Source organism: Centrocercus urophasianus, unplaced genomic scaffold, assembly GCF_019232065.1.
Source record: "Centrocercus urophasianus isolate 14NV4802_14NV808 unplaced genomic scaffold, USGS_Curo_1.0 seq_73, whole genome shotgun sequence".
Taxonomy (NCBI): domain Eukaryota; kingdom Metazoa; phylum Chordata; class Aves; order Galliformes; family Phasianidae; genus Centrocercus; species Centrocercus urophasianus.
In genome coordinates, this window is record NW_024885344.1 from 3,859,962 (window position 1) to 3,887,683 (window position 27,722).

The following is a 27,722-nucleotide window of genomic DNA, read 5'->3' on the forward strand; positions in this document are numbered from 1 at the left end:
TTGGGGAAAAAAAATATCTGAATGTTTGTATGTTACTTCATTCCCTACATCTTCCTGAAGCTTTGGCTGTATAAAAGATTCCACGATATAAGCAAGGATAGAGGTTCTTTTTAAAAGCAAGACTTCTATGCATACTACATTAATAACTAAACCATGCCACACTTTGGAACAAGTGTGTACATATATATATATATAGATCTTAGATCTTAAATTTATTTTATATATAAGAACTTTTGTGTATATATATATATACACACAAAAGATATATATATATATTATATATATATGAGATCTAAGATCTAAGACTTGTGGAATAGAAATCTTAAGAATTCTCCAGAGTCAGACTCTAGCAAGCTACCAAGAGCAATTTTAAAGGAACCAGCATACAGCTTCTTGCTTGCACTGCTTTTGGTATCAGGATCCTAAGTGCCAACTGGAGTTTTGGAAAACTTAGAGGATCTGAAGCCGGTTGAAGAATTATTCATAGTAACTTCTGAAGCAAGGGAACAAAACTCACTCTGTCACTGAATTGCCTTGGAGACAACCAAAACCAAAAGCCACATACCACAGTTTCTGCTTTCTTGATGGTGTAAAGATTGTGCAGATATGAGAAACAGAAAAGGAGGGAGCACAATCATCCTTTTCATTTTCTTCAGATGGTGCTTTTCCCCTTCCCTCACCTCTTTCACATTAGCATGGCATAACCTAATGGGCACAAATGTTATTTACTTGGTTTAAAACAAAAGCAAGTGAACGAATTCCATCAGTAAGGCACCCCCTCCCCTTCCCATAGTATGTTACAACTGTCCATGTTTCAGGGGCTTGCTGCTATCCATTAGACTACAAGTTTAACTTTTGCTACTTATAACCATATTTTCAACTCCCAGAATGTAGCTGCAACTTTCACAAGCTGTGATTTGCTCATCTACACATAAACAAGGTAGTTTTCAGGCTTTTCAAACTTTTTTTTTTTTTTTTTACAGTTATAAAATAAATTCACCTCTCTAAAACTCAAGAGTTCTCAGCTTTTGGGCTAATGGTAAGGTGAAGAAAGAGCAATACATAGAACTCCTTTCATCCATGCTGCAGCATAAGTAATATTTACACATTTTAGAATTTTACTGAGTGTTGAAACACAAAGCCCAGAAACAGCCACTGGTCATCTGGCCTTGACAAGCATTCATCCACTCTGCTCCTTTCTCCAGACAGCATAAACACTTTGTGTTAAGACGTAATGCGGTCCTACATAGAAAGCAACACCATGAGATGCAGGAGATCTGCATTTTCTTCCTTGCTCAGCCATACACCTTCTATGTGGCTTTGGCCAAAGAAGTATCACTGCTTTACATCCACATCACCATTTCTGTTTACAGGCTAAGTATAATTATATTTTTTAAAGCAATCAGTGTTCAGCAGAGGTATTTCTCATTGGGTGCTTATATTTTCCTGGCTCGATCTCAGTTGGCAACAATAGATGTTAATGAAAATTTGAGCACTTCACAATTTTGCTCTTTGGTCCAATGGTGCCTGGATGTGAGGTCCTTTTTCATCTCCTCTTTGTCTTTGAAGCAGACATCTATAAAGTACACTCGACCTATGGCCACTTTGATGCCACTATATCAGACAAATTTACTGTAGCTTTTCAGTATCAATAATGCGTTAAAGAGAAAATTCAACTATTTTCAACTATTCTCCTTTGCTTCTTCCCCTCTGGCAAATCATTCTCTTCTCTCACCGTGCCTTTGGATTAGAGCAGAAACAAAGCAACACGCTTTCCATCCAGGAAGTACCCAAATCCAAGCAAACAGTACTGCTTTACTGAATTAAAAATTTAATTTAGACAGAGATTATTCAATCCTAGAGAAGCTGCAATTCAAAGGTGAATGAGAGCTCTGCTAAACACCACAGAAATGTAATGCTCTCAATTCTTATTTTCTACACTTTTATTTTGTAGTCTGCCATGGATTCTGTAAGTACCAGAAGAGTTATGCTTATCACTCACATTTAAAGCAAGGAAAAAGAAGTATGTTTCTTCTTTCCATTTTCCACTTTCCTTAGCAGCAGTGCATATTCCTAGGAGAAGTGCCAGAAGAGTCCATCAAGAATTAAAATTCTACAGTAGCAGAACACAGGAAATGTGTCTGATTTTATAACATCTTCACTTATTTCCAGGTGAAGTGTTCTTAGGACTTCTTTGTGTATTCCAAGGTATAAACACAACCACCTTGACAGAACAGGAGCAATACCACATGCGGAGCAACATGAGCACAGCAGATGTATTTTATTCTTCTTTTTTTTTTTTTTTTTTTTTTTTAACCATACTTGTGAGGTTGAGCTTAAAAACAAAACAATGTTAGTTTTTTAAGGACACAGAATGGAACTAGTCCTCCTCACCCTTCTTTGAGAGCTGAGAAATAAAAGTGACAGACACTACAGTGAGCGTATGCTTACTGTCTTAGCACTGGTGAACCAGAAGCTGCAATGCCTTTGGCTTTAACAAAGATTATGAGGTCAGAGCACACGATGTTCCCATTTTCCTGAATACATGGCATGTGGCACCAAGTCACGCTTTCCTCCTCCTGCGCTGGTTGGAATCATTCTAGCTCACCTTCATCTTCTGAAACATGGTTTTCATAATTTTCAAATCTCAGTTTAAGTTCTCTCTGAAGCTCAATAGAAGCACATAATTCAACCTACTTCTGCAGCTATTTGGTGACAAAGATGTTCCCAAGCAAATGCACCTACTCAACCAGTCACACAGCTCTGCTATTGCTAACCTCATTTGAACTGCTGTCTGTTCCTCATACTTATCTCCTATGTTGCTATAAGCATGAAGATTCACAGCACATCTACACATGCAGATAAAAAACATTAGCAAGAACTATGACAAACTGGATGTGAGTTTTCAAAGCTGTAGGTCTGTGTAGCTCTCCTTGTTATTCAGAAGTTTCCTTTAAAACAAAAGCTTTTCTCACGTGACACGAAATTATTTTATGGTTTTTTTTTTTGTTAAATTTTCACTAGACTACCAAAAAAAAGCATTGTAGAGAAATGATGCTTTTGGCAAATCAGAGCTAAGATTTCAGGATCAGAGAGGCATAACAAGGAACTGCTTACTAAGAAGTTGGCTGATCATTTCTGCTAAGAGAAGCAGCATTAAAATAGTAAGTTAATCATTTTATTTTGCCATTATGTTTCAGAGTCAGTCATCCAAGGCATTAAGAAAGTAAGCTTAAGTGTACCTGAAATGATTCCATGTTTCATTTTCTCAGGAAGCCAGGACAGTATCATCTAATGCTTAAATCCAAATGTGCTGAATGAAGAGAGATCTAGATAACCTTCTCTGAGAAGGCCATACCAATTTTTGCCTGGCCTTTGCCGATCAGTCTCCTGTAGGGGAGAGTGTACACTTATACTCCTTGGGGATTCAGTCAGCTTCACTTCGAAATCTCATTGTTCAGCCTGTGCTGACAGCAGGAGGTTGGCCTCTTTGGCAGAGGCTTAAGTTGCAGGACTGAGCACTTGAGCCCAGCTGGGTGGCACTCCATAAGTAAGGTCAGGAGCGTACGCTATAAATGGTGCTGTCAAGAACCAAACCAGGTGTGTCCTTCCATCTGTCACAGAGAGGTGAGGTGAAATTTGACAAAGATGCACTCATACAGCCTTGCTTTTCTCCCTCTTGAAAAGGGAGAGGGAAAGCCCTGTTCAGCTGTAATCCGGTAATTAAAGAAGGGTTTTAAAGGAGAGATGAGTTTCACTGGCCTAACATAAAACGTAAGACAAGTTAAAAAGAGAAGAATGCTGAGTGGGACAAGGCAGAACCAGAAGGAATTGGAACAAATCCTTATCATTAATAAAGGACACTCTGTAACTTTTTCCTTACAGACTGGTGCTCCCTTAAGAGATTTCAGAGAAGTCAGAACAATTAATACGGAGATACCACAGCACACCCACAAGAGAGCCTAAGCTTAATATTTTTATAGGAATCTCACCAGCAAACTTTAAAAGCTTGCACTGAAGTTACTGGGAGCAAAGCAGCTCCATGTCTTTGTGCCTGCAGGATCCTTCAGACCTCCCAGAAGTGTCAGAGTGCCAACAATACTGTCTATCAACAAGGTTGGTTTTTCATATTACGTATGACAGCACCTTGCTACATCAACATACTTCACCGCTTCCATCCTTCCAAAGTTCAAATGCAGTACAGCCCCAGCCTTAAGCAATCTCTCAACATCGTGAATTTAAGCAGCAGGGAGAGTCCCACAGCACAGTTGTGGATTTAGCATCATCGACTCCGACACCTTTAAAACCTTCAGCAGTGTGAGGAGGAGACCGTTTAGGAAATTTTTGTCCACTACAGAAGGCTTCAGTTTCAGATCTATTATGCTCAAACTCAACCTGAGCAATAAGTTATGAACACAGAGAGATATTCCGACCTGAGATTTGTATGTCACAAGGCTGACCCAACAACACAACAACAGGAGAAGAGCTGTCAAACTGATTATCAACATTTCCATCCTGTTTTTGTAATGCGAAAACCAAGTGCTTCAAGTAACACCAGTGGTGAAGCAGACAAAATGTAAGAGGAAATACATAAACGCCCTGTAATTTCAGGTAAGAATATAGCTCATGAATAATGCTCTTACATTTGGCTGCTGCTTGCTTTTTCTTTTTTCCCCTCTCAAATTCAGCATCTTCAACCAATTTAAAAGCCAGCCTTGCTTACCACCTTGGACAGATTAACTCTGTTCCATCGTCCAGTGAAACGACGCTTAGCTCCTTCCAGCTGCATGCCCTGGTTAACCAGGAAGTCAGCGCTGCCAGAAGTTTCCAGGCCACAACCCTGTGATTCTCTTGCCACTGTAGGTCTGCAAAGAGCACAAGAAAACTACTACTCCACAAGCAGGAGTTGGGCCTGTCAAGGTAGCAATGACAGAGAACAAAGCCAATCCTATTTGCTCCACTATTTAAATGAAGAGGAGGTGGTTCTAAGGAAAACTTTCCTTTTTGTATGAGGCCAAGCAGCAATCACCCAGGATGCCTGCTGTACCACACACACACCAGGCCTGAGACCCCTCCCCAGGTTCCCAGAAATGTACCTGCTGGAGCTTATAGCACAGGCCAACACAGAGACATAATCATTAAACAAAACACAACCAGGACAAGCTACAGCTTCTATCAGTACAAGATAGTAGAACACAAGCTTGTAGTGCCCAGTGGCTATGTCCAGATGGATTTGCTCATCAAGCATAACAGCCTTGCCTCATTCTGCCCTCAAAAAGGGACAACCCACTTTCCTGCAGGAGCTCAGCATCACAAACTGGCTGCCAATTTAACCAACGTACAGCCTAAATCAGATCAGATTCAACAGCCACGTCACAACTGCACAGCCAAACAAAACTTTTGCTGGCTGACCCATCCAGTCTCTGTAATCAAGTCGTAATTCTGACCTTACTCTTTCATATTTCACAGCATGTCACTGCACGTGGGGCGTTCTTTCTCTAACAGCATCAACTATGAAACAGCATAAATCTCAGGTGCACCCACACTGCATACAACTACACTACAGACAACCTTAAAAGCTTAAAATCACAGCTGAAGCTGCGTGATGAGGCAGAAGAAAAAAAAAAAAAAATCAAATAAGCACTACATCACTGTTTCAGTATTCTGACTTCAGTATGGATTGTGACTCTTCCTCTAAACTCTCCTCTGCTGCAATGGTTTTAATAATTAATATTAATGATCTCTTAATTCCTGTTGTTCCCTCGTTACCACTTTCTCAACCTGGACATACTCTCCTCCTCAATGCAAAATAAGGTGGAAGGGGTGATGAAGAATGAAGACAAACACATTAGGAGATCTGGATCCCTCCTGCATTCCACAGATTAAAAAGTCACCCACATTACTAAAGGTCAGAAAGGTCAGCTTTGAGTAAAGCCAAACATTTAATAATTGCATGTATGTTTTCTGAGGCTTTAGAACCATAGAGTTTTTCAGTGGCATCTCTTCAAAGGTCTCTGCTGTGGTTCAGCAGGTAGCTGAACACCACACTGCCATTCACCCACTCACACCCCCAGGTGGGATGGGGGAGAGAATTAGAAACAAAATAGAACTCATGGGTTGAGATAGAAGCCATTTACTAAACCAGAAAAGGAAAATGGAAATAGAAATGCTATGATTATATAGCTGCAATGCACTTACCACCCATCAACCAACAGCCAACAACAACACAACTGCCTGCCCACCAGCAACACGGTGCCTCACCGTCTGCCAACCAACCTCCAGCAGCCCCCAGGCACCAGCCACGTCCCCAGCCAACTCACCACAGCTTTACAGCCTTCTCCTTGATGTCCCAAGGTGTGGAACGATCGCCCGCCTAATTCAGGCCACCTGCCCTGGCTCTGCCCCACTGAATGGGGCACCCAACCAAAGCACTGGTGTCCTATAACTGGATTTCAGCTGGAACCAGATGGTTTTTTTATCATCTACTTCTTAGAGAATGACGAGGGTGGATTCAAGAACAAAACAACACAACTAATGCAGCTTTTCATTACCATGCATGTACAAGCAAAAGCTGCCCTAATGCTATGTGACCAATGCACCTCGTTAAAGATACTTTTAATTAAGAAAGTAACAGTACAGAAACAAACTTATGCAAAAAAACCAACCATTTTTTAGTACAGAACTGTTGAGCCCATTTACTATCTTGAATATTCCTTGATGACCTCTATTGAGCCTTAAACTAATGTCAAAGAAAGAACAGTTTGCCCCCAAAACATGCAGGCATTTAGCCAATTTAAGTTAAAATTCTATCAAGTGCTTTCAAAATACTTATCAAGCTAGAAACCATAACCAACTACAGCAACAGGCTTAGGGCACTGAATAAAACATTACTGGCCTTTATGTCAACCTGTACAACACTCAGCTTACAAACACATAGGCTTGATAGTTTTGTCATACTGGCTATCGCTCAACTATAGCATTCAATATTGATTAAAACTTCCAAAAGTAGGTGTTGCCCACAAAAATAATACTATAACTTTGCTTTTTAACACAGATCTAAATCCAAACCAAGACAGTGACACAAACCAACAGTGAAAAAAATATGACATCTCATTAAGTCCATAATAGCTGTTCTCTGAAATACAGAGAAGAAAGCATGAAAGGATACTGTCAGGGAGCTCCCAGGTTTGTGAAACAAACCTATCCTACAGGAACACTGCGGGGAAGACTCCTACACAACATTTGTTCTTGTTTTACTTTGATTTACGGGAGACAACAGCAGCACATACCGTAGTTCAGTACTGCTTTTTGTTGAACCACACACTTGAAGGCCTTCTTTTAGTTTGAGTTGATTCTTGGGCACAAGTCATCTGTGCCATAAAGAACCATAAGCTAGGATTGCTGCACGCAATGCTCATGGTTTGTCATTACATATTATGTCATGAAGATAACAGGGGGTGGCAGTCAAGGGCAGCTGAAGTCTTAAACACAAAGATGCGAGTGAATCTCATGGGAGCTGACATGTTAGGCCCTCACAAACCAGCACAGCTCCAAGCTACAAAACAAACATTTCCCACCTAGGCAGCCTCACACACTCAGTATGTGTTCTGATGATGACAGCTTCCCTTGGAGGAACACTCTTCTGCAGCATTGTCTCCCTTACAGTTTCACAGCTCTACATTTATCCCTTTATCTCAACACCTACTACTCAACTACCTAACGCAGGCAAGAAATACTGGGATACTGCTGAAAGGAGAGAAAACAAAAATGTCTTGCAAAATTTTTGTATCTTTATTTTTCTTCCACCAAACGTGGACTCCAGGAAATCACTTATGGGCTTCTCCATTACTACTTCATTTGAGACAGAGATGATTGTTGGAGTTTTTGTTTCCCTTTGTTGTACTTCTAAGAGCATGAATGGATTCAACAGCCTATTTTACTTACCTTTCTTTTATCTTCATCTGCTGGATCAAATCTGAAAACGGCTCGATTCTGTTTAAAAAAGAAATTACATTTGTTATGCATGAACATCAGCTGTCAAGTTACAAAACTTTAAAGGTTTGATTAAAACCAGTCTCAGCTAAAGAGAGCAGCCACATCAGCGTGCTTTTCACACTCCATCCAACAGCAAAGGCTTTTCAAGTGTCTCCAACCAACAGCTTCAGTTACCTCGATGCTGGTGCACAACAGCAGTAATACGAGTTAATGACACTGAAGAACTTCTAAGCTAAAGGTGGCAGGAATCACTGAATGGTTTGGATTGGAAGGGACCCCAAGGATCAAGCTCCAACCCTCCCAGCCACAAACAGGGCTACCAACCTATCTAATATAGACCAGCCTGACCAGGATCTCATCCAACCTGGCCTTGAACACCTCCAGGGACAGGGCATCCACAACCTCTCTAGGCAGCCTGTTCCAGCACCTCACCACTCCCACAGGAAAGAACTTCTCCTTGACATCCAACCTAAATCTTTCCTCCTTAAGCTTAAAACCATTCCCCCTTGTCCTATCACAATCTACCCAAGTGAAAAGTTGATTACTGTCCTTTTTTATAGTCCTCTTTTAAATACTGGAAGGCTACAAAGAGGTCTTTCTGCAGCCCTCTCTTCTCCAGGCTGAATAAGCCCAGCTCCCTCAGACTATCTTTGTAGGAGAGGTGCTTCAGCTCTAAATAAGTTCCTTTTTGGCATGAGACTCCCAACACCACCAGTGAACCACAGAAGTTTAGGAAGACACCAACCAAGGGCAGCTAACAAGGACTGATGAGCAGTTAACCAAGAGAAGATTAACAAGAGTGGAATAATAAGAGAAGGAACAGAAATTTGAAATAACTGCAAATGGGCCAGAGGTGCTTCCCTATTGAGTTCTTTTGGCTTTTCTATAGCCCCCTGTACCTTAAAACTACATTTACCACTCCTCCTCAGTGAAAGCATAGTTTATTGCTTAAGAAGACTAAGAAACAGAAGGAAGACCTGGAAGCTGGAGTACTATGCCCAATCTTTGCTGCCCTCCCCCCAGCAATCTATCTTAGCCATTAACATTGCACATACATAGATGTAGGAAGTGTTAGGGCAAAACTTTGAACAAGAAACACATTAAGGTGAAACATCATGCTGAGATCCACTTCAAAAGAAGCACCGAGCCACACACAACTCCAGAAATCTGTTTAAAAAGCCAGAAATACCTGAGCAGGAAGTGTGCCAGCTCTCACTGTCTTTGAGAATTCCACCTAAGCCCAAAAACTCATTTGGGGAAGCTCCCGTGAAGGCACAGAACACAGTGCAGCAAGCACAAGAAGTGATGCGTGCACATAGATGCTTTCTAACAGCTTTTAACACAGGGTCACTTCAGAGAATAAACACAGGAGATCGAAGGTTCCCTAAACTGAGCCTTTTGCAGTGCCTTAGAAGTCTAAGAGCTAGATCAGATGAGCCCAGCAGACTCCAGAGTAACAGCCCGTCAGAGGCAGCACCCTTTGGATGCTGCCATCTCCACCATTGGACTTCACCCAGCAATACAATGATGCACGTCAGATTTTTCCCCTCACCTCAGCAATGGGAATGATAGAATCACAGAACGGCTTGGATTGGAAGACACCTCAAGGATCATCAAGCTCCAATCCCCCCGCCGCACGCAGGGAACACTGAACAAAAAAGCGTAACGTTCGTTCCTGTAACAAAGCCCTGAATTCCAGCAGACACCCAGCTGGACACGGCCGCGTTCGGATCACAGCCGGAGCCAAACTCCGGGCCAGCAACGGGTGGGTGGGAGGCCGACAGGGCGGCTCAGTCCCCGCACAGCAGCGGGAACGGACCGGCCGGGGCTGCCCCCAAGCCTCCGCCGAGGGCTACGTGCCGGTCACAGCCCCTCGAGGCGGGCAGGCCGCAGGACAGCCCTCGTGTTGCGCGCACAGCGGAAAAGCAGAGCGAGACAGCGGCTCCGCCGGGCAGAGCTCTGGGCGTGGCGGCGGGCACCGCCCGGCTCCCTTCTCCTCCACCCTCAGCCCGTTACCTCCTCGTTGTACCGCAGCAGGGCCCGCTCCGCGGCCTCGGCGGCTCCGCCGTGCCCCTGCACGGCCTCCAGCACCGCGCCCAGCTCCATGGCCGCCGACATCGGCGGCCGCCGCACCCGACCTCCTGCCCCGCGCCCCCTGACGCCACGTGACGTAACGCTACGCGATGTGACGCGACGCGACGCTCCCCGTGGAAACAGTCCTGACTGGCAGGCAGTGCCCGAACGCTATTGGCCGCTAGGAGGGGGCGCCCGCACCCCAGCGCCCTCCTATTGGCTGCCTTCCTATTCGCCCCGTCCGGCCCCCCGAAGAGGACTACGCCTCCCGGCATGCTAAGCGGGGCGGCGCTGCGGTGCGCGGAGGGCTTCTTGCTGCGCGGCATGATGGGTATTGTAGGCCGCAGGCAGCCCCGACGGCGCCTGGCGAAAAGGGCGGTAGAGCGAGATACGGAGTGTGGGTTGGAAACCCGCAGGCCGCCCGGTTATCCAGCGATACAAAATCTGACACGCAGCCTCCTCGCTAGGCTTGTCCTCATCCTGCCTGCCTCTGTGCTATCTGCTCCTTCAGTGCTACAAAGCAAACAACCTGCCCCAGTGTAGGCAGCTGCCTTCTCTCAGGCAGGAGCATTTCATGGCGCCTTTGCTGCACCTGCTCCATGCCCAGCGGTGGCTGCTCTAGTGCACGACGGCTGCAGGGTAGCCTCTCTGCATGAGGGTGGAAGGGCCCCTTTACCCACCTGCCCTGTGCAAAATGGCGCCCGCTGCCAGTCTGAGCCCTCAGGCTGAGTGTCCCTGGGCCATTGCAGGGCAAAGTCTACATCTGGTCCCCGAAGTGGGGCTTCATCATTACATTTGAGAGCAAAACAAAACCCACGTGAGCTGGAGGATGAAGGCAGTGCACCCCCTGGGGTTTGTAGGCCCACACACCACGAGGCCCACGTGTCCCTTCTGTGAGACAGCACAACTGCCTTCCCCAGACCACCTGTCTGTCCTCTCATGGGGGCTTGACATACTCTCTACAGGGTGTTCACGTGGGTGTGAGAAAGCAGAAGGTGTGGGGTTGAGATCCCAGTGTCTCCTCACTGTTGGGTTTTGCTCTGGAGATCTGGGAGGGCAGAGCGGGCCAACACCACACGCTGGGTGAGAGTCTGCAGTGTCTGCGCACAGGTTGGCTACATCTCTACAGAGCACTACAAACTCCAGGTTTGAGCAACGTTAAGAAGTTAAGAAGATGGGCTTATTTCCATTGTCAAAGTGCCCTATTGTCAAAATCCACTGTTTGGATAGACGAAAGTAATATACTGAAGTTGCTACTGAAGAAGTAGCAAAATCACAGAATCAGAGAATCACAGAATGGCCAGGGTTGGAAGGGGCCTCAAGGATCATGAAGCTCCAACCCCCCTGCCACATGCAGGGCCACCAACCTCCCCATTTAATACCAGACCAGGCTGCTCAGGGCCCCATCCAACCTGGCCTTGAACACCTCCAGGGACGGGGCATCCACAACCTCTCTGGGCAGCCTGTTCCAGCACCTCACCACTCCCACAGTAAAGAACTTCCTCCTGACATCCAACCTAAATCTTCCCTCCCTCAACTTAAAACCATTTCCCCCTGTCCTGCTGTTATCTACCCTTTCAAAGAGTTGATTCCCCTCCTGTTTAAGGCTCCCTTTAGGTACTGAAAGGCTGTAATGAGGTCACCCCACAACCTTCTTTTCTCCAGGCTGAACAAGCCCAGCTCCCTCAGCCTGTCTTCATAGGGGAGGTGCTCCAGTCCCCTGATCTTTGTGGCTCAAATCCAGTTTGAAGTGTGCATCCATTTTTTTTTGGAAGCAAGACCATGTGTATATATTAATGAAGTTTCTGGAAGAAACTTAGTCAAAGTAATCCTTTGCTTGTTTGATTTACTGTTCTATTACAAAGCATGAGCCTGCTTAGATTTACTTCACAGCATAGTAAAATATTCATTTCATTTGTACATGGTCAGTTGGAATCTTTTTACTTATTAAAAAAAAAAAAAGCCCAAAACTAAAAAAATAAAGGCTAAAAAACTGTTACTGAACCTTTAAAGGCACATTGTTATTCATCATTGCTGCATTTTGGTTTCCACTTTAGGCAGCATATGAAGGATTAGGATTTCAGTGAAAGAGGGGGAACGGAATAAATTGCATCCTCTACCAAAGAACTGCCAGACCTTTTCAAATGAGTGCATACCGTGAGCCCTTCCCATGTTAGTCAGCTTTATCTAAACCTTCCAAAGCAATGTCTGCCCCTGAATTTCATGGGTTTCAGGGTCAGTCACAACAGAATTGTGAGGCTGGGGAGGTCAGAGGCCATTTTTGTCAAAGGGTAGTGACCTTAGCAGCAAGAGGTAGCCTGACAAAAACAGGATTCATGCCTGTGAATGGAGTTCTCACTGGTCTTCCCCCGCTGAGTCTTTTTTCTATCTGGTAATGAAAAATCTTGAAGAATTGTAGTGGATTTTTATATGCATACGTACATGTTTGTGTGTATATAGCTATATAAATATACAGATACGTTACATGTGTTAGTTATGCTATAATACATCTTATATTGGATCTATTACATATATATTTTCATATATTTTGGACTACGAAAAAATAAAATAATGCATGAACACGTTGGAAAATGTGAGAAAAGAGAAAACCAACAAAGAAAAAAAGAAAAAAGAAAAAAGAGAAAGAGAAAGAATAAGAAAGAGGAAGGAAGTAAGAAAGGAAGGGAAAGGAAAGAAGGAAGGAAGAGAAGAGAGGAGAGGGAAAGTAAAAGGAAGGAAAGGGAAAAGAAGGGAAAGGAAAGGATGGGAAGGAAAAAGAAAGGGAGAAAAATAGAAAGGAAGAAAGCAGGAGAAAGAGATAACAAGTTTGAATATCTTGGCATGTGGTATGAAAACTAAAGAAAAATCTGCACCTTGCATATTTACTCCCTTTACACATAAATATTTGGCTAGGCAAGAAACATCAGTTTGAGTTACCACGGTCAAGGGAAAGGCTTAATTTACAGTCTGCAGTCTCCAACTCAGGAGGTTTGGCGATTTGTACTGGGATGATTTAAGAGATTCCTGCCCATAACCAACCATTCTACCCAGAGGTTATCGTCCTCTCTTGAGCCACCACACTTCACAGCCTGGTATACACCCCTGTGACCTGAAAGCTGTGTGGTTTATATTAATATGATGGGCTCTGACCTGCAGTGGTCAAGGAGGGGGCCCACTTTCCCTTGCAGAGCTGCTGACACAGATGGTGATGGTGACCTTTGCAGAGCTGTACTCGGTGATCTATATATTGCTCCACATGAATGTCCAGTTTAAATTTCAAAGCCCTCCTTAGGAAATTGTTCAAAGGTAGCTGAAAGCATATGTTCAGACTCCTGTGGCATCCAAAGTATACGTATATTTTTAAAGAAAAACTGCGGGGATCCTTTTGCAGAAGATTTAAAAATCCAAGCTCTGATTGATGGTGAAAAGGACAGTTCCGTGGGTTTTTCTTGATTACAGAACTTTGTGATGCTGCTGTTGGTCAGAATTCCCTTTCCCACCACTTTGCACATGGTGTTACAGTTCTCCACTCATAAATCCTGCATTGTTTCTGGTACTGACACATGTTCAGTATCCATCCTCCTTCCTGAACAACCTCCCTGACATCTCCGATGCTCTTCAAGGCGAGGTAATTGAGTTCCTGCTTTTGAGTTCATGGTAACTCCTGCCCACAAATGTCTCGTCAATACATCCAGTCCTTGGAGAGAGCATGGCAGGCTGTGGTCAGCATTCCTTCAGGTAACTGGAGATTAATGGAGTGTTCCAATGATAGGAACTAAATGAAGGCATTCTGGTGGGTTTGTTGGATGTGAAGCGATGCAGAGATTCGGAATTCAATTAGGAAGATTAAGTGCATTTTTTCATTCTAGTGACTGCCTTTTCCATATTCATTTCTCGTAGTCTTGATGAGGCAATTATTTCGTTGCTTGTTAGTAATTAATAGGTCAGAATCAGTGCTTTGATGTAAGCACCTTAAAAAAAAAAAAAAAAAGCAAAGAAGGACTTTGGTCTCAAGCAGGATAAAACTCTAGCTGCTAAAGATAGGCTATTAAATCTTCCCAGTGTGACTTACCTTCTTCATGTGTGGATAGTTTTGCCTGAAAGTAGCTTGAATGAGATTAAATAGATCCTAGAAACAATGTCTTCTGTCCTGCCCTCACTTAATGAAAGTGAAGAGTGAGTGTATATTAGGTAATAACACCAGGTTACACGAAGAGAATTTCAGAAGATCTGTGACACTTAGGAAACAAGATTTTCATCGGGTACCTAAAGGTGGAGATAGGCTCCTGCTATGCTTCTGATAACGTACCAGGACCTTGACTGAACGTTTAAGAGACTGAACAGTTGCTAAACCTCATCTGGAACACTCTTTGTCCCTCAATTCTTGAAGATTTCCAATTCATTCCTGTAGTTACTTTACATCCCAAACGCTCACTAGCTTACTCACTGGTTGAATACACAATATCTGACCAGCTTGCCACTTTATTTGCTCATCTAAGGAAGACGAAATTTCCCATTTCCAGTATTCCAGTGGCAACATGTTTGTTGTAAGTTACAGTAAAGAAAATAAAATAGAATATCTTACCTGCCTGGGTGGATATCCAGACTTAGGTGAGCAACAGTAGCAGGGTATGAACCAAACAATATAAAGCCATCACCTGGCAAACGGAATGGAGCGGCCTGTAGCTGGAAGCACAGGTGGAGGACTGCTCACGTGCAGTTGGTTATACATGTTCACAAGTCATTTGCTGGGTAAAAAAATACATTGTCACTTGTAGGATTTTTTGAAGGTTTGCAGCTTCTGTATGTAAGTAAATTAAAATGGTATCTATTCAATTTCAAGAACTTTATTTGAGCATGAAAATCCCTCATATATCTTGCACAACTGTACAAACACTTATGTCCATTTTAGGCATAAATGTGGTTATTATCAGACTGAGTGCTATCAAAGATTTTATTTACAAAACAATTGCTAAAATGTCTGATGTCGTATCTCCATTTATTTATTTCTTACCCATAGGGTAATAAGTCCACCACAGTTGCTTGGTGCATTTTATAATACAGAAGAAAAAGCTATGTTAATAAAATCTAACAAAAACTCACAAATAGCTACAAATCTGACAGAAAATGTCTAAGAAAAGTTCTCCCCAAAATACAATACATTTTTCCACACATACACAGTACAGAATAAGTTCAAAGGCACAGCTTTGAATTTTGCTTTTGTAGAAGTTATCACCACATGAAGGAATTGAGGGAATATTTTCATATCTGTCAATAGGTAATCAAATGAATATTTGTGTTTGCATTGTCTTTTTTACATAATTGCTTCATATCATCACATTTAACATATGTGGCTCTGAATCCAATATCTTCCCAGTCCCCAAGTCCATTCTTAACGTTGTCATTACTGACCAGAGAAGTTAGATTTTTTTTTCCAGATTGTGCAAACTTAACACAAATACATATACAATAATAGTCAAATTAAGGCAGTGTATAATTCAATGCTACACGTGTTTTCTTCTCTTTTGTAGAGTTACTGGATCAACAGAAAGGTGCATCAACATACAAAGTTAGGTTGTAAACTGAAATCTACACAACACATGTCTTTTAAGGAGCCAGGTAGAAGTGATGCAAGCAAATGACTTGGCAGAATTGTTTTTAAGAAATGCACTGAAAGCTTAAAAGAAGAACAGATGTCAGAGTTCTGCTGAGAGTGAATTTCCTGTCTTTAACACAAATCATAAATATATTCCATTCCAGTACTTTGTAAGACTCATTAATATTGGTCAATAAGAGGGGGGGCAATGGCTCACTGACACTGACATCACACTGGGTTGGCCCACATGCCAGAATTAGAAAAGGCACAGATTGGCCTAAAAAGATGTCTAAAATAGCACAGAAATGCTTTTCGGCTACAGGAACATTCAGTCATACTGGTCTGCAATCTGCCCACGTTATGAACTACATTTATCTTCCCAGGATCTTTTCCATCTTCACCTCCCTTCAGGAACGTCCACGTAAAGTCCCACATAACATCAAGTTTGTACAACTCTTTTAAGTATACGGGCTTCACTGGTGCCAGTCATTTTCATTTAGCCCAACCTGTGGTGGCTTCCCCATTGATGTAGGCGAAGCCGGGAAAGTGTTGCATGTGCTCATATTCAGAATTTCTGCGTGTAGTCAGAGGGGTGTACATGTCACTAGAATTGCCATATCTTGTGGAGTGCATGGGTGGGCTCGTGTAGCAGGAGTTCGCAGCCGGCACCTCTGGCCAGCGAGGAGTCACTGGGGTGGGATGCAGCCTTGGAGTACTGCTCATCAAACAGGGCTCCATTCTTGACGTTGGGCTGTTGAAAGGGTACTACGACAAAGGAGAAAAATGAAGAGTTATTTATCACGTACTTAATTTTAAAGTAAGGGCTGGTTGGAGACAGGACAAGGGGAAACGGCTGGAAACTGCAGCATAGGAAGTTCCGCACAAATGTGCGCAAGAACTTCTTTACAGTGAGGTGACGGAGCACTGGAACAGGCTGCCCAGGGAGGTCATTGAGTCTCCTTCTATGGAGATGTTCAAGACCTGCCTGGACACCTACTTGTGTGACCTGGGAACCTGCTTTTGCAGGGGGGTTGGACTCAGTGATCTCTGGAGGTCCCTTCCAACCCCTACGATTCTGTGTCTGCATCTGTGTATCACATATCTTTGTTTAGCATAAATAAAATTGCATGATTGAGCAGCCCTCCAAAACCTTTATGATACTGAAGGTAGAATATCATATAACAAGTGCCCAAAGTCAAACCAAAATACGAGAGGGAGTTTTGCAAAGGAGTCACAACATTTCCCCCTCCCTGGAAATATTCAGGGCCAGTCTGGATGGGGCTTTGAGCAACCTGGTCTGGAGGGGGTGTCCCTGCCTGTAGCAGGGAGATTGGAACTACGTGATCTTAAAGGTCCCTTCCAAGCCTAACCGTACAATGATTCTATGGTTTAAATACTGAAGAGCTAGCTACTGGCAGGTGTATCTGGCGGCAGAGAAATAAATTGAATTTGTCTAATATTTTCCTCACAACTGAGAAAGTTGCTATACAGTAAAAATAAAACAAAACAAAATAAAAAAACAGCGTTAATTGTTCTGAGTCCCGGTCATTCAAATAGCTTTTGAGGGAGGAGAGCAAAAGTATCTTTATTACTGGAAAGGTGCCTCCTTCCCTTTCAAATGTTCACAAGCCACCCTGCCAGTTTCTGGAGAAGAATAGTATGGTCTGGCCTCAGAGCAGCTAATTGGAGAACTTACAAAAAGAGACACGCAGAAGAAGAATCTCTCTATTTCCCAGCTGTTCACAGTGACAGTTGGAAAGTAGAATCCAAAGAAGTTTGACAAATACCTCCCACTAAGGAGAAGATGTGCTGAGGATAAGGATAAGCAAGAAAACAGAGAACAGCATTTTCTCCCTGTAGTCACAGGCTGCCCAAGCAAGAGGAAGAAAACTGTGCTTATAAGTATTTGCTTAATGTGTATTTATTTATTGCCTGTCTTAAAGGAGTGAATTATCTGTGCTCTGCTTAAGAAATAGCTTTCCCTGCTTTGCCCTTATATTATCCATCTGCACTGCGGAGATGGTGAGGATCCCTGTTCCCTTTGACCAGCTGTGTATCTTCACATCTTCTACTTTTTACACCTACTAGGCAAGATGGTTTCTAGTCGCCCCAGATGGACACAGTGAGCATAACAGAACTGGGGTGAATGGATCCACAAACACAGGACTGTACCTTTTAGACAGAAAGTGTTGTAATTTTAAGTTTCATTATACTGGATTGTTTGAAGCTGTGACATTTTCTTATTACGCTGTCACCAGAGTAGGACTGCCACCTCTCCTGCATCTGACTCTTAGAACACTTACAAAATACATGCTAAAGCTTTGTACAGCTGGGGACCGTAAAACTACTTCCCCATATTTTGGGTGGCTGTGGGAAGAGCTGCTGGAGGTGTTCAACAGAGGGAGCTGGCAGTGATTCCCAAGAGGCCTCATTACATTACTCCACTGCCGGATGCGGGTGGCATTAATCAGTTGCATGTGTGGGTCCCCGAGGCAATTACAGCAATGTCTCCATGAGGAGTTTCTGCTGACTCCCTTCAGACCACAGCCAAGAAAGCAGCCCTGCCTTGGCAAATGTATTTAAACAGCTCAAAAGCCACATGCTGGCCATTCCTAATTAAGTAGGAGAAAGAGAAGACTATTTTTGACCGATAGACTGCAGTTTGCGATTTAGCATATTCCACTGTGTCCTGCAGAGACAGACCAGTTAGCAGATGAGGGGGAAGAAATCAAAGTTGTACACTGCACTATTTAGCATATACAGCACATCACCTGTGCAGTCAGCTGCTGAAGAAGGCTAGTAAATGGCAGCACCATACTGGAATGTCAAAACTACAACTAGAACTGCTAATACAGATATTAGAATAAGCTGTACTGGCAACACTGTCAACATGTCTGTACAAGATCATCTAAATTTCCATCTTCAACCCACTGAGAGGCTTTTCAGTAGAGAAGTTCGACACAGCTTAGGCACTGACTGCAGAAAGCTTTATATTCCCTTCCAGAAGAATCAGTTTTCATACTTCTTGAGGGTTTAGAATCTTCTGCACAAGATAAAACTTGCCAGTACCCAGCAATAATGAAACACAAGCTTTGTGGTTTTACATGAGGAGATATGAATTTAGGATCATGGTTCTCTTTTTAACTCAATATGATAAAGACAGGACGCTGTCAAGAAACAATCAACCTGCGAATATTCTGAGTAAACATAAGTGGTTCCAGAAAAAGTTGAATAATTTTCATATTTTATCTCCTGGAAGAATAGTTGATGGATTTAGAATGCAGACATGAACAGGCAATATGTTGAAGTCACTGTCATGCTTGTGCCTGCTGACCACCTTCATCAGAACATCTTGATGAGCAAAACTCCTGCCATAACAAATTCAGGGAGAACAACTTGTCACATGATTTGCTATAGCTTCAGAGTCCAATTTGTCTCACCTAACTTTACTGGTCAGAAAGTCAGGCATCTAAGAACAGTGAGTCATCTGTGTTCTGTCTGCAGCCTCCAGGACTGTTTATCAAACCTCAATTTGTGAAGCCTAAATATTGAGAACAACAGAGGAGTGATCTTTAGAAGATGGCTCTTTCCTTCCTGCTGCAGCCCATTAGTTTTTAGGTTATACTGGTGTATGGGGTTGACTGGTGTTAAGTGAAAGTCCCTTTTTCATAGCTGTTGACTCCACAGATCCTGGCAGATCTCATATGCTGGGAAATGTTCAACTGTGTACAAAGTGATTTGTGATTGTAGACGATAGGAGCCGAGACCAGGGTCTAGTACTGGGGGGAAAAAAAAATAAAAAAACACCCACAACAAAATATACCATACAAAATAATACATTTGTTCTTTTCTGAGTGACATCTGTGGAGGTGCAAGATGTGGGCCAAGCTAGAAACACTTTGACTTCAGTAGTGTTTTACTTGAAAACAATTGCACTGATCTTTGCTTTTCTTACCCATTGATCTATACCCTAAATCACTGAATTTTCGTATTAAGTAGTATGCTTAGAAAGAGTTTAATCTATACTTATTCCATAGTACTTAAACGATTCTCTCATCCCTTCCCAATGCAACAACTGATTTGCTCCGTTAACCATAACAGAACGCTTTGCTCTCCTGACTTGGTGCAATTTTCCCTTGTTGTTGTGGCTTTCAGAATAGAGGAATTACTTGCTTTCATACCCCCTTAAACATGCCCCAGCTTCAGCTGGGGCTTACATTTATTGCTTGTATTTACTGGGGCTTATATTTTGTAGAGCGTGAAACGTCAATATATCTACAAAAAAACCAAAATGAATGGTGGGGACATGGATCACCTGGTTGTACATGACTTTATGTGGGGAAGCAATCTAATGTTTTCTAGGTAGTTTGGACACACAAAAACTGTGCTGTTTTGGGATTGAAACCTTGGCTCCCAGAATGAACTTCAGGATGCACTGAAAGGAAAGATAATTCCCTTCCTATTTGCAGTCAAGAGACCATGTTGAGACTTCTAGAAGGCAGAGCTAATGGCTGTGCATAAGGGGACAGGATACAGTGCTCTGCTTTTCCCCCTCATCAGGCTCACCCGATGCAGCTGTGTTTATGAATGTGTCATGACTGTAAAAGGAATAATTGCTTGAAAATAACATGGACTCTAAATATCTAGTATTTGACAATAAATTCTGTTATGACTGAATGCAAGACGGAAAGTTTTGTAATGGTAGGTCAGCTAATCGCAAATGAGTCAGTGACTTCTTTTTCCCTACAGTGAAGAGACTATTGAAAGACAATATTTTTAAAGTACTCATTGGCCCCTGCCTGACTATTAACTCACCCAATGAAGCATCTATTCAGCCTTGTTGGAGTGTCCAAAGCATCGCCATCTGGGCGGATGCCTGCCCATGCTGCCTGAATCACCTTTCACACTCTACATCCGGTTCAATGAAGAGTGCTTAAGCATGCTGAACTCAAAACACTGGGGCCTAGTGATCTTTGCCAGATATAAAAGCGACATTTGTTGGAGGGCTCTTGACAGGAAATTACCATTTTCTGGGCTAACTCACACTTGCTGCAACTGCTGCCTCAGACCTAGACAAGAAGCCATTTAAGTCTGGGGCGCTTTAAGAAGATTATTGTTAAGGCCTTGCCCAAGAATGAAAAATTAATTCAATGTCTTTTATTATTATTTTAGAAAATACTACGTTAAATATGTCCTACCAAGAAGTGAAGATTGAATTCCTAAAGCGTGGGGATAGAGAATAATCTCCTTATTCATATCCTCAGCTCACTGACTGATTATGCATAGAGGTGAAAGGTGTCTCTGTCCAAACAGCAAAATATTTTCCTTATGAATGTGGCTCTGACTTTACAGTGCATTCGCTCACGTTTTTGCAGAATGCTGTAAGTTAGTATTCTGTGTCAGCCACTACTTTAAGATTTGCAAATAACTCATACCAGGAATGATAGCTATTGTGAAGGGCTGGCTATAAATTAACTTTATGAAGATCTGATAAAAAATATCAGCATTGGAACTGTTGATCAGTTTGATCTTTATAACCCTGTATTCAATCCTTTGGTCCACAAAATGAAGCTTATTAAATCTTGGTGTGTCAAATAGGTGGGGTGAAGTTTTCAAGACACTCTAAATGACCTTGGTACTTTTGGGAGAGGCATTTGGAGCCTCATGAAAACCTCATTTGCTATTATTTAAAACTTAGACACATTCCCTGTTGTATTCAATACATAATTACTTCAACTACATTTGAATAATCTCAAGACTGTTATGAAACTGTAGAGTTAGGAACAATAATTCTTGTTGCATGGGTAGGATTTGGACAGATTTTTTTTCTTTCTGTCATTACTCGGTATGACAGAATGGTTTAGTGGGGGAGGGTTCAACATTCTGATTGCTTTGGTATAGTCATAAGCTTATACTGGTTATGTGCTGGATAGACAAGAACTTTTCCCTTTTCCCCCTCCATGTGCCGTCCTTGTATAATTCCTATGTGCAGAGCATCCACCATGGGAGAATCTATGCAGATAACTCCTAAGTCTGGAAAACAGATGGAGAAAGGAAGTGGGAGGAATGATGGAGATCTGTAACATCTCTAATGGTAAGAGTAAATAAAGAGAGAAAGGGTATTGCCTGTTTCTCTTCATTCCCCAAAATATAGGCAATCCAATGCAATTCTGAGGTAACAGGTTTAAAATTAATAGCAGATTACAAGCTTCATACAGCCCATTGTTAAGAATCTCTAAGTACAAAAAAAGCTCAAAGAATTTAATGTAGAATAAGTTGCTAGAAAATACAACAGTCCAGCTGCCGCTTCCTACTCAGGACGTCCCTAAGTCAGCTCTTACCAAGCACAGTGTAGCTATGCTGGTAAAAGGACCACTCTCTACCTATCCTTTCGCTAATAATTTTCCTCTGTACATTTGCTTCTGGCCATAACTGGATACAGAACCTGGATAAATGGACCTACAATATGATTCACAATGGCCATGCGTTAGAGTACTAAAATAGTACTGTATTTTTTGCTGTGTATTGCACTGCATTTACAGTGATGCACATTCATATGACAGGCATCTTTACACGTTACTAGGTATATTAAAATATAAAAACATCCTGCTGCAGATTTTTCTCATTCATTACTTTTTCTACTAATAGTGTTACCCTTGTGAATTACAAAGAAAAATTACTGCAGCGCTTAATTAATTTATGACTAAGGAAGAGGTGGAATTATATGAATTGAAATATTTACGCATAGCTTGAAAGGATCAAATCCTGTTCAGTCAGGGTGAAATCTGCAGACAAAAGCTTGTGATCAAAAGCCATCCAAATGCAGATTGTGGAAGCGGATTAGATGGTGGCATTGTGAAGGGGTTACCTCTGAAGCGGGTACCTCTCTGCTACACTTGACAGAGGTTCACAGGAACACTCAGAGGCTTTTAGACAAACTCATCTATTTTTCTACCGTGGTATCTGGTTCACCTAAAATTCGAGGCAAGCGAACGTAACAAAATATAAAGTCAGCATAGTTCTGTTTATGTACACACATTACACGGCCTCCTAAATAATGATGGAGTTTATATCGTGTGATTGAATTCACTTCAGCGCTGTTGCATGGAGAACTAGGTAGCACCAAACCAATTCGTAGATCATTTTTTTTATTTGTGTACCTGGCTCTCGGCCAGTAAGCCAAGTCAAGAAATGAGCAATCAGGCCTGGAGTTACAAGGAAACAACTGTTCTGAGAACTAATCACAGATGCTGATGAAAGAAAAAAAAAATTCGGATTAAGACCAAGGTTTGAACAGACTGTCCCTGTCAACAAAAAGACTCTTAGCCAGCAGTGGGAATTAGTCAGCCTGCATTGCCAGAAGGAGCCATTTTTAGGTTCCTGCTGGGTTAGTAGCTGCAGAAATTACTACATCAGAACATTTACTTCCCTCTACTGTTTTTATACAGGTCATCTCCACTGTTCCGCTTGCTTGTCCACCTGCGAGTCATTTATCTGTCTGAGAGCTACTTAATAAACCTGCACTTATCTTAAGGACACATCACATTGCTCTGTGAGCCAAGGTAAGTGCCAGGACTGTTTCACAGGTGAGAGATAACAATATCCTCATGAGCGTTCACCAGTCAGTTGTGGGAGGGAGTGATGCACTGTGCCTCAGCTTTATCAAATATCACTGTTTCATCTCCTTCAACACTAGTGGATTCAAATTATCCAGGAGTCTCTCACTAATATGGACCAAATGCTTTTCAGGTAGGACTTAGGGCTGCCACCTTTACTCTCCAAGAGCTGTACGTGGTACAAGATCTACAGCTGTCTGACTTCTTTCCCAGCACAGCCCCACTGTAAGGATTCCACTGACAAAACCATAGCAGGTATCCTGAAATTTACACAATGCAATCATCATATAACTCTGTGTGTGAAGCTAAGATCAATATGCTACATGTTGACAATTCTAGTTTAAAGGGTTACTCGCTTCCTTCTCCCCTCCCTTATGTTCAGCACTCCCCACTTCCCTCAAAAGAAAGCTATTCCCTCCATCTCGTTTGCTCTAATGTCATTTGTTTTGGTGGCTGTCTGTAAATCTTATATGTGAAATGATCCATCTTAAAGTTATATGAAAGGAACAAACAAAAAAGTCAAATACAACTCTTTCTTTATGAATATTGCTTTGGGCTGGAAAACAGCCCTAAAATAAGTGACCTGATAAAACCTGGATTACATTGCACTGTTCCACAGAAAGAGGTTGGATAGACATGGTGATCTTCCAAGCCAAAGAAGTAATTTATAGCTGCAGCCTATAAGCCACCTCTATTACATCTTGTCTGTTTCAACTCAGAGCCTTGTCTAGGACAAGGGCTCTCTCTGATTCCATGTTTGCAGAGGAGAACTTACCCCCCACACAGATTTTTTCTTGGGAATTAATCTGTTGACACTATCCTAAAGAGCTAAAGCTGAGACAGAGTTCTATATTTGAACTGAATGTAAATTTTAACAAAGAATTCTTTTGAAGAGAGATGGTCAATGCCTCCACTTCTAGGCTGATTATATTACCACAGCAATACACATTTCATCTCTTTGGGTTTCAGTACAGTAGCAGCTGTATACATATTCACTGCAAATTTGGATTCCTGTATTTTGATTTTGCAGTAGGATTCGTGAATCCTACTGCAAGCCCAGGTTCTACTTAGAAAGTCCGCTAGAAGAAATGTAGTTCCATAACACCCTTTTAGGCTTTGTGGGCAACAGCACTTTTCATTTATATACTTCTGGCTAAAAGTAACTAAGAAAGCATTTATTACCAGGGAAAGCATTTTACAGAAGCTCATTTAGTTAAAAAAAGTAAGATCGTTTACGATTCTTTGAAAGTTTTTTTCAGCTTATATCTTTCAACAAAGAATGAGCACATTTATGAGGTTTTGTTAACCTTATCCTGCTATGAGAGTGCATCTCAGTTTACAAGCAGCACGAGAAAGAGCATGTTAAATACAGGTAGAAATAATGCTGTTCTCAGATGTAATCATTAAAGGATAACTGTTCTTCATGTGCATCCAGGACAATTCAAGGGCTAGTCAGAGAGGAAAAAATTATCAGACATCTGCACTTGTAGAGCCAGCTTATTACAGAATGAAAAAAAAAAAATATATGATTTTAATGTATGTTACTATTTCTATATGGCATATTAACCAGGACACGAGAAAACCACACATGTATTCATCTTGCTTTGCTTAATTTATTTATTGCTTAACTTGTGCTGTCTGTGTCAGTGTGGCAGACAGAAGATATGAAAGAAACTCCTTGTAAGGGTAATAACATTTTTAAACAATAAAAGTCTAATTCACTGTTTTACCTACAGATTCATTGCCTGAGAGGTCATTTCAGAACTACCACTTATGTAGGTTTTCTCCAGTAAAGGATAAGAGAGTAAAGAAAGTTCATGGATGAATTTAAGTCAAAAAGTTATGTACCTTGGAAAAAACCTTGAGATAACAGGATATGGGCTGTAATGAAAAAACAATATATACAAACCTATCATAGTACATTGTACTTAAACATTTATTCACTGTTTCCATTAAAGATACAACAACTACTTAAATCCTCACACCTGATGTATTCTCTTTGGTGGACCAGCTGCTACACAAATGGGTGAGAAGTTGTAGAACTATTGCTTCCATCAACTAGAGAGCCATTGTTGAGCTGGTCCAAATGAGCATACTGCGTTTTCCTAAGACAATCTTCCTAGCTGATCTCAAAAAGCTTTAGAAGGAGATTAATATCATTATTCTTATCTTAAAGACTGGAAAAATAAAGCATAAAGAAGGAATTACTTCTTGAGATCATCTGGTAGACCAATGTCAAAGACCAGAATGAGATGCATGTTTAATGTTTTCTAGTCCGAAGCTCCGCCAAATTCATATCTTCACAACTGGTCTGTGACTGTAGTTAAACATGGTTGTCCATACTAGACTTACACAAATTTCTAGCAGATGAAGCATAAAAGGCACTGTGTGTGTGGAATACCCCAAAGACATCACCTCCTGCTTCTAGTTGCACCCTGTAGATCTTCCAACAGAGGACAGACCTATACACCACTTGCATAGTATACTAAAGCCTTCCTGTAGTGGCACTACTTTTGAACTGTTGCCAGATATCATCTTCATGCTTAATATATGCTGTTTCCCACTGGCTGTTTTGTGAACTGAAATAAGTACTGACTTAATTCCTTAGCTGATGGTAGGAGACCAAAGCACACACATTAGATAGAACCTCTTTGGAATGGTCCCCCAAAGTTATTCAAACCATATACAAAACTCACAGTTTTTTTGCAAACTCCTAATCGTATTTATTCTCAAGAGCAGAGACACCAGAAGAATTCACTATGGTCTCTGCATCTCCTTTCAATTGTATTAAAACACTTTTATTGTTAGGTATCACTTCCTGTTCAGAATGCCTAAGAAACACACAGTTAATTATATTAACAATTGGTTTCGGATACTCCTTAACACATAAGCACTTCATATGATACAGACTGCTTGATTTTGGAGTTTAGTACTCTAAGTTCATAAGTCAAAGTTATTTCTGATAAAAAAATCTCCACCAGAATGAAAAGATGCCAAGAAAAAAAAAAAAAAAAAAAGTGATTATCAATGACTAGAAATAATTCAAAGATCTTGTATGCTGATAAGACATTTACAAGCACGACTTTACTTAAAATGTTGTAGCAAGAATTTTAAAGAAATTATTCCAACTTACCTGTGAAGAGCTTCTGTGGTAAGCGGAGTAATGAAGTGGTCCAGAGATAGCAGTATCATGTGGTAAAGATGGATATTGACTCTGCATTGGATGGGGGTGCTGATTGCTATAGCTACCGTAGTTGTAACTTCCTGTGTATCTAAAATTCAATTAAAAACACTATTTAGTAGGCATAATCTTTATATTCCCACTAATAATTCTGTAACTTCCATGTGATATACAGTAGCACTTTTTTGCATAGCAGAATGATTTCTAAAATAACCTTTATATATGTGTGTGTATTTCTGAGATCAGCTGGGAAGCAGCTGCCACTTAGCAGGGTGTTCAATACAACAACAAATTGAGAGACTCAGGATGTTTCTGTGACAAGTTTTACGCTGCAGGTTCATCTGTGCACTTTCTTCCTTTTATTACTATCCCACTGCCATGTTTCTAGTAAATTGCTAGGCTGAGCACGTGTGGTAACATTTGACTTAAGGAACTGCACTGTGGAGTTCAGCCATCTCTTTGCACTGCAGCCACAAGTTCCTTATCTTGGGGAGGGAGAGAGATGTGTTCATTTGCATCTGAAGCATACAACAAACAGCTTCAGTGCAGCTCACTAGAGGACGGGATGGCATTTGAGGTTGGAGAACCTGCCCACTTTCTTTTATCATTTCAAATGCTTGTCTTGGAACAGCCCAGGGTAAAGGAGAGAGCAATTTACTCAGCTATAAGAAGCTGCAGGGTCAGTGCTTGTAGATCACCATTACGTGCATCATTCATTAGCAGAAGACGAATTTACATTTTCTGCATCCTCTACATCTTTGTGTAGCCATGTGAATATCTGGTACGAATTCAGCCCTTAAAATATATGCTAGATCAAAATGAAATGGCAATAAACAAAACAAAAACAAAACAAAACAAAACAAAAGGGCAGCCAAGTCGTTGTGGGAGATAAAAGAAAGTTATTTGTATGGATTTCAGCTTTTTTTTTTTTTTTTTTTTTTTCTGTAAAGTTCAATGTCATTGTTACACTGGGTAAAGTTTAAACACTTTTGTTGTTCTTTTGATTTTATAGTGGTGTTCTACAGGTACCATGTCAAGTTTTAGACCAGGCAAACCAAAAGGCTTCACAATGAGAGCTGAGTACCCTCTCTAACAATATTTTCTAGACATAAGCTCCCATGTCTATATTTACTGTTGAATATTTAGCTCTCACTCTTATATTCGCTTGTGTTTAGCTGTAAACAAGAGTGGTTTCCATCATCTACCTCAGACAAGCTGATGTTCATAAGGTAGGATTTTGATAGGCTCTCTGTGGAGAGCT

General features: G+C 41.6%; 2 protein-coding genes across 5 annotated transcripts in view; both read right to left on the reverse strand.

The window, feature by feature from the left end:
- The window catches only part of RIC8B (RIC8 guanine nucleotide exchange factor B), a 33,978-nt gene extending 23,887 nt beyond the window's left edge, over window positions 1–10,091 (reverse strand). The window contains exons 1-3 of one of the 4 annotated variants that reach the window (XM_042837818.1): window positions 10,012–10,091; window positions 7,945–7,992; window positions 4,727–4,865 (exon numbers count right to left, since the gene is read on the reverse strand). In XM_042837818.1, the coding sequence (XP_042693752.1) occupies window positions 4,727–4,865; window positions 7,945–7,961 (156 nt within the window). In that variant the 5' untranslated portion in view covers window positions 7,962–7,992; window positions 10,012–10,091. Of the gene's footprint in view, window positions 1–565; window positions 679–4,723; window positions 4,866–7,944; window positions 7,993–10,011 lie in introns of those variants that run through there. The other 3 variants (XM_042837817.1, XM_042837820.1, XM_042837819.1) reach the window with 3 other exon arrangements.
- Window positions 10,092–16,028: 5,937 nt separating this feature from the next.
- The window catches only part of RFX4 (regulatory factor X4), a 74,557-nt gene continuing 62,863 nt past the window's right edge, over window positions 16,029–27,722 (reverse strand). The window contains exons 17-18 of the mRNA XM_042838075.1: window positions 26,414–26,552; window positions 16,029–16,429 (exon numbers count right to left, since the gene is read on the reverse strand). Coding sequence (XP_042694009.1) covers window positions 16,157–16,429; window positions 26,414–26,552 — 412 coding nt within the window. The 3' untranslated portion in view covers window positions 16,029–16,156. The remainder of the gene's footprint in view (window positions 16,430–26,413; window positions 26,553–27,722) is intronic.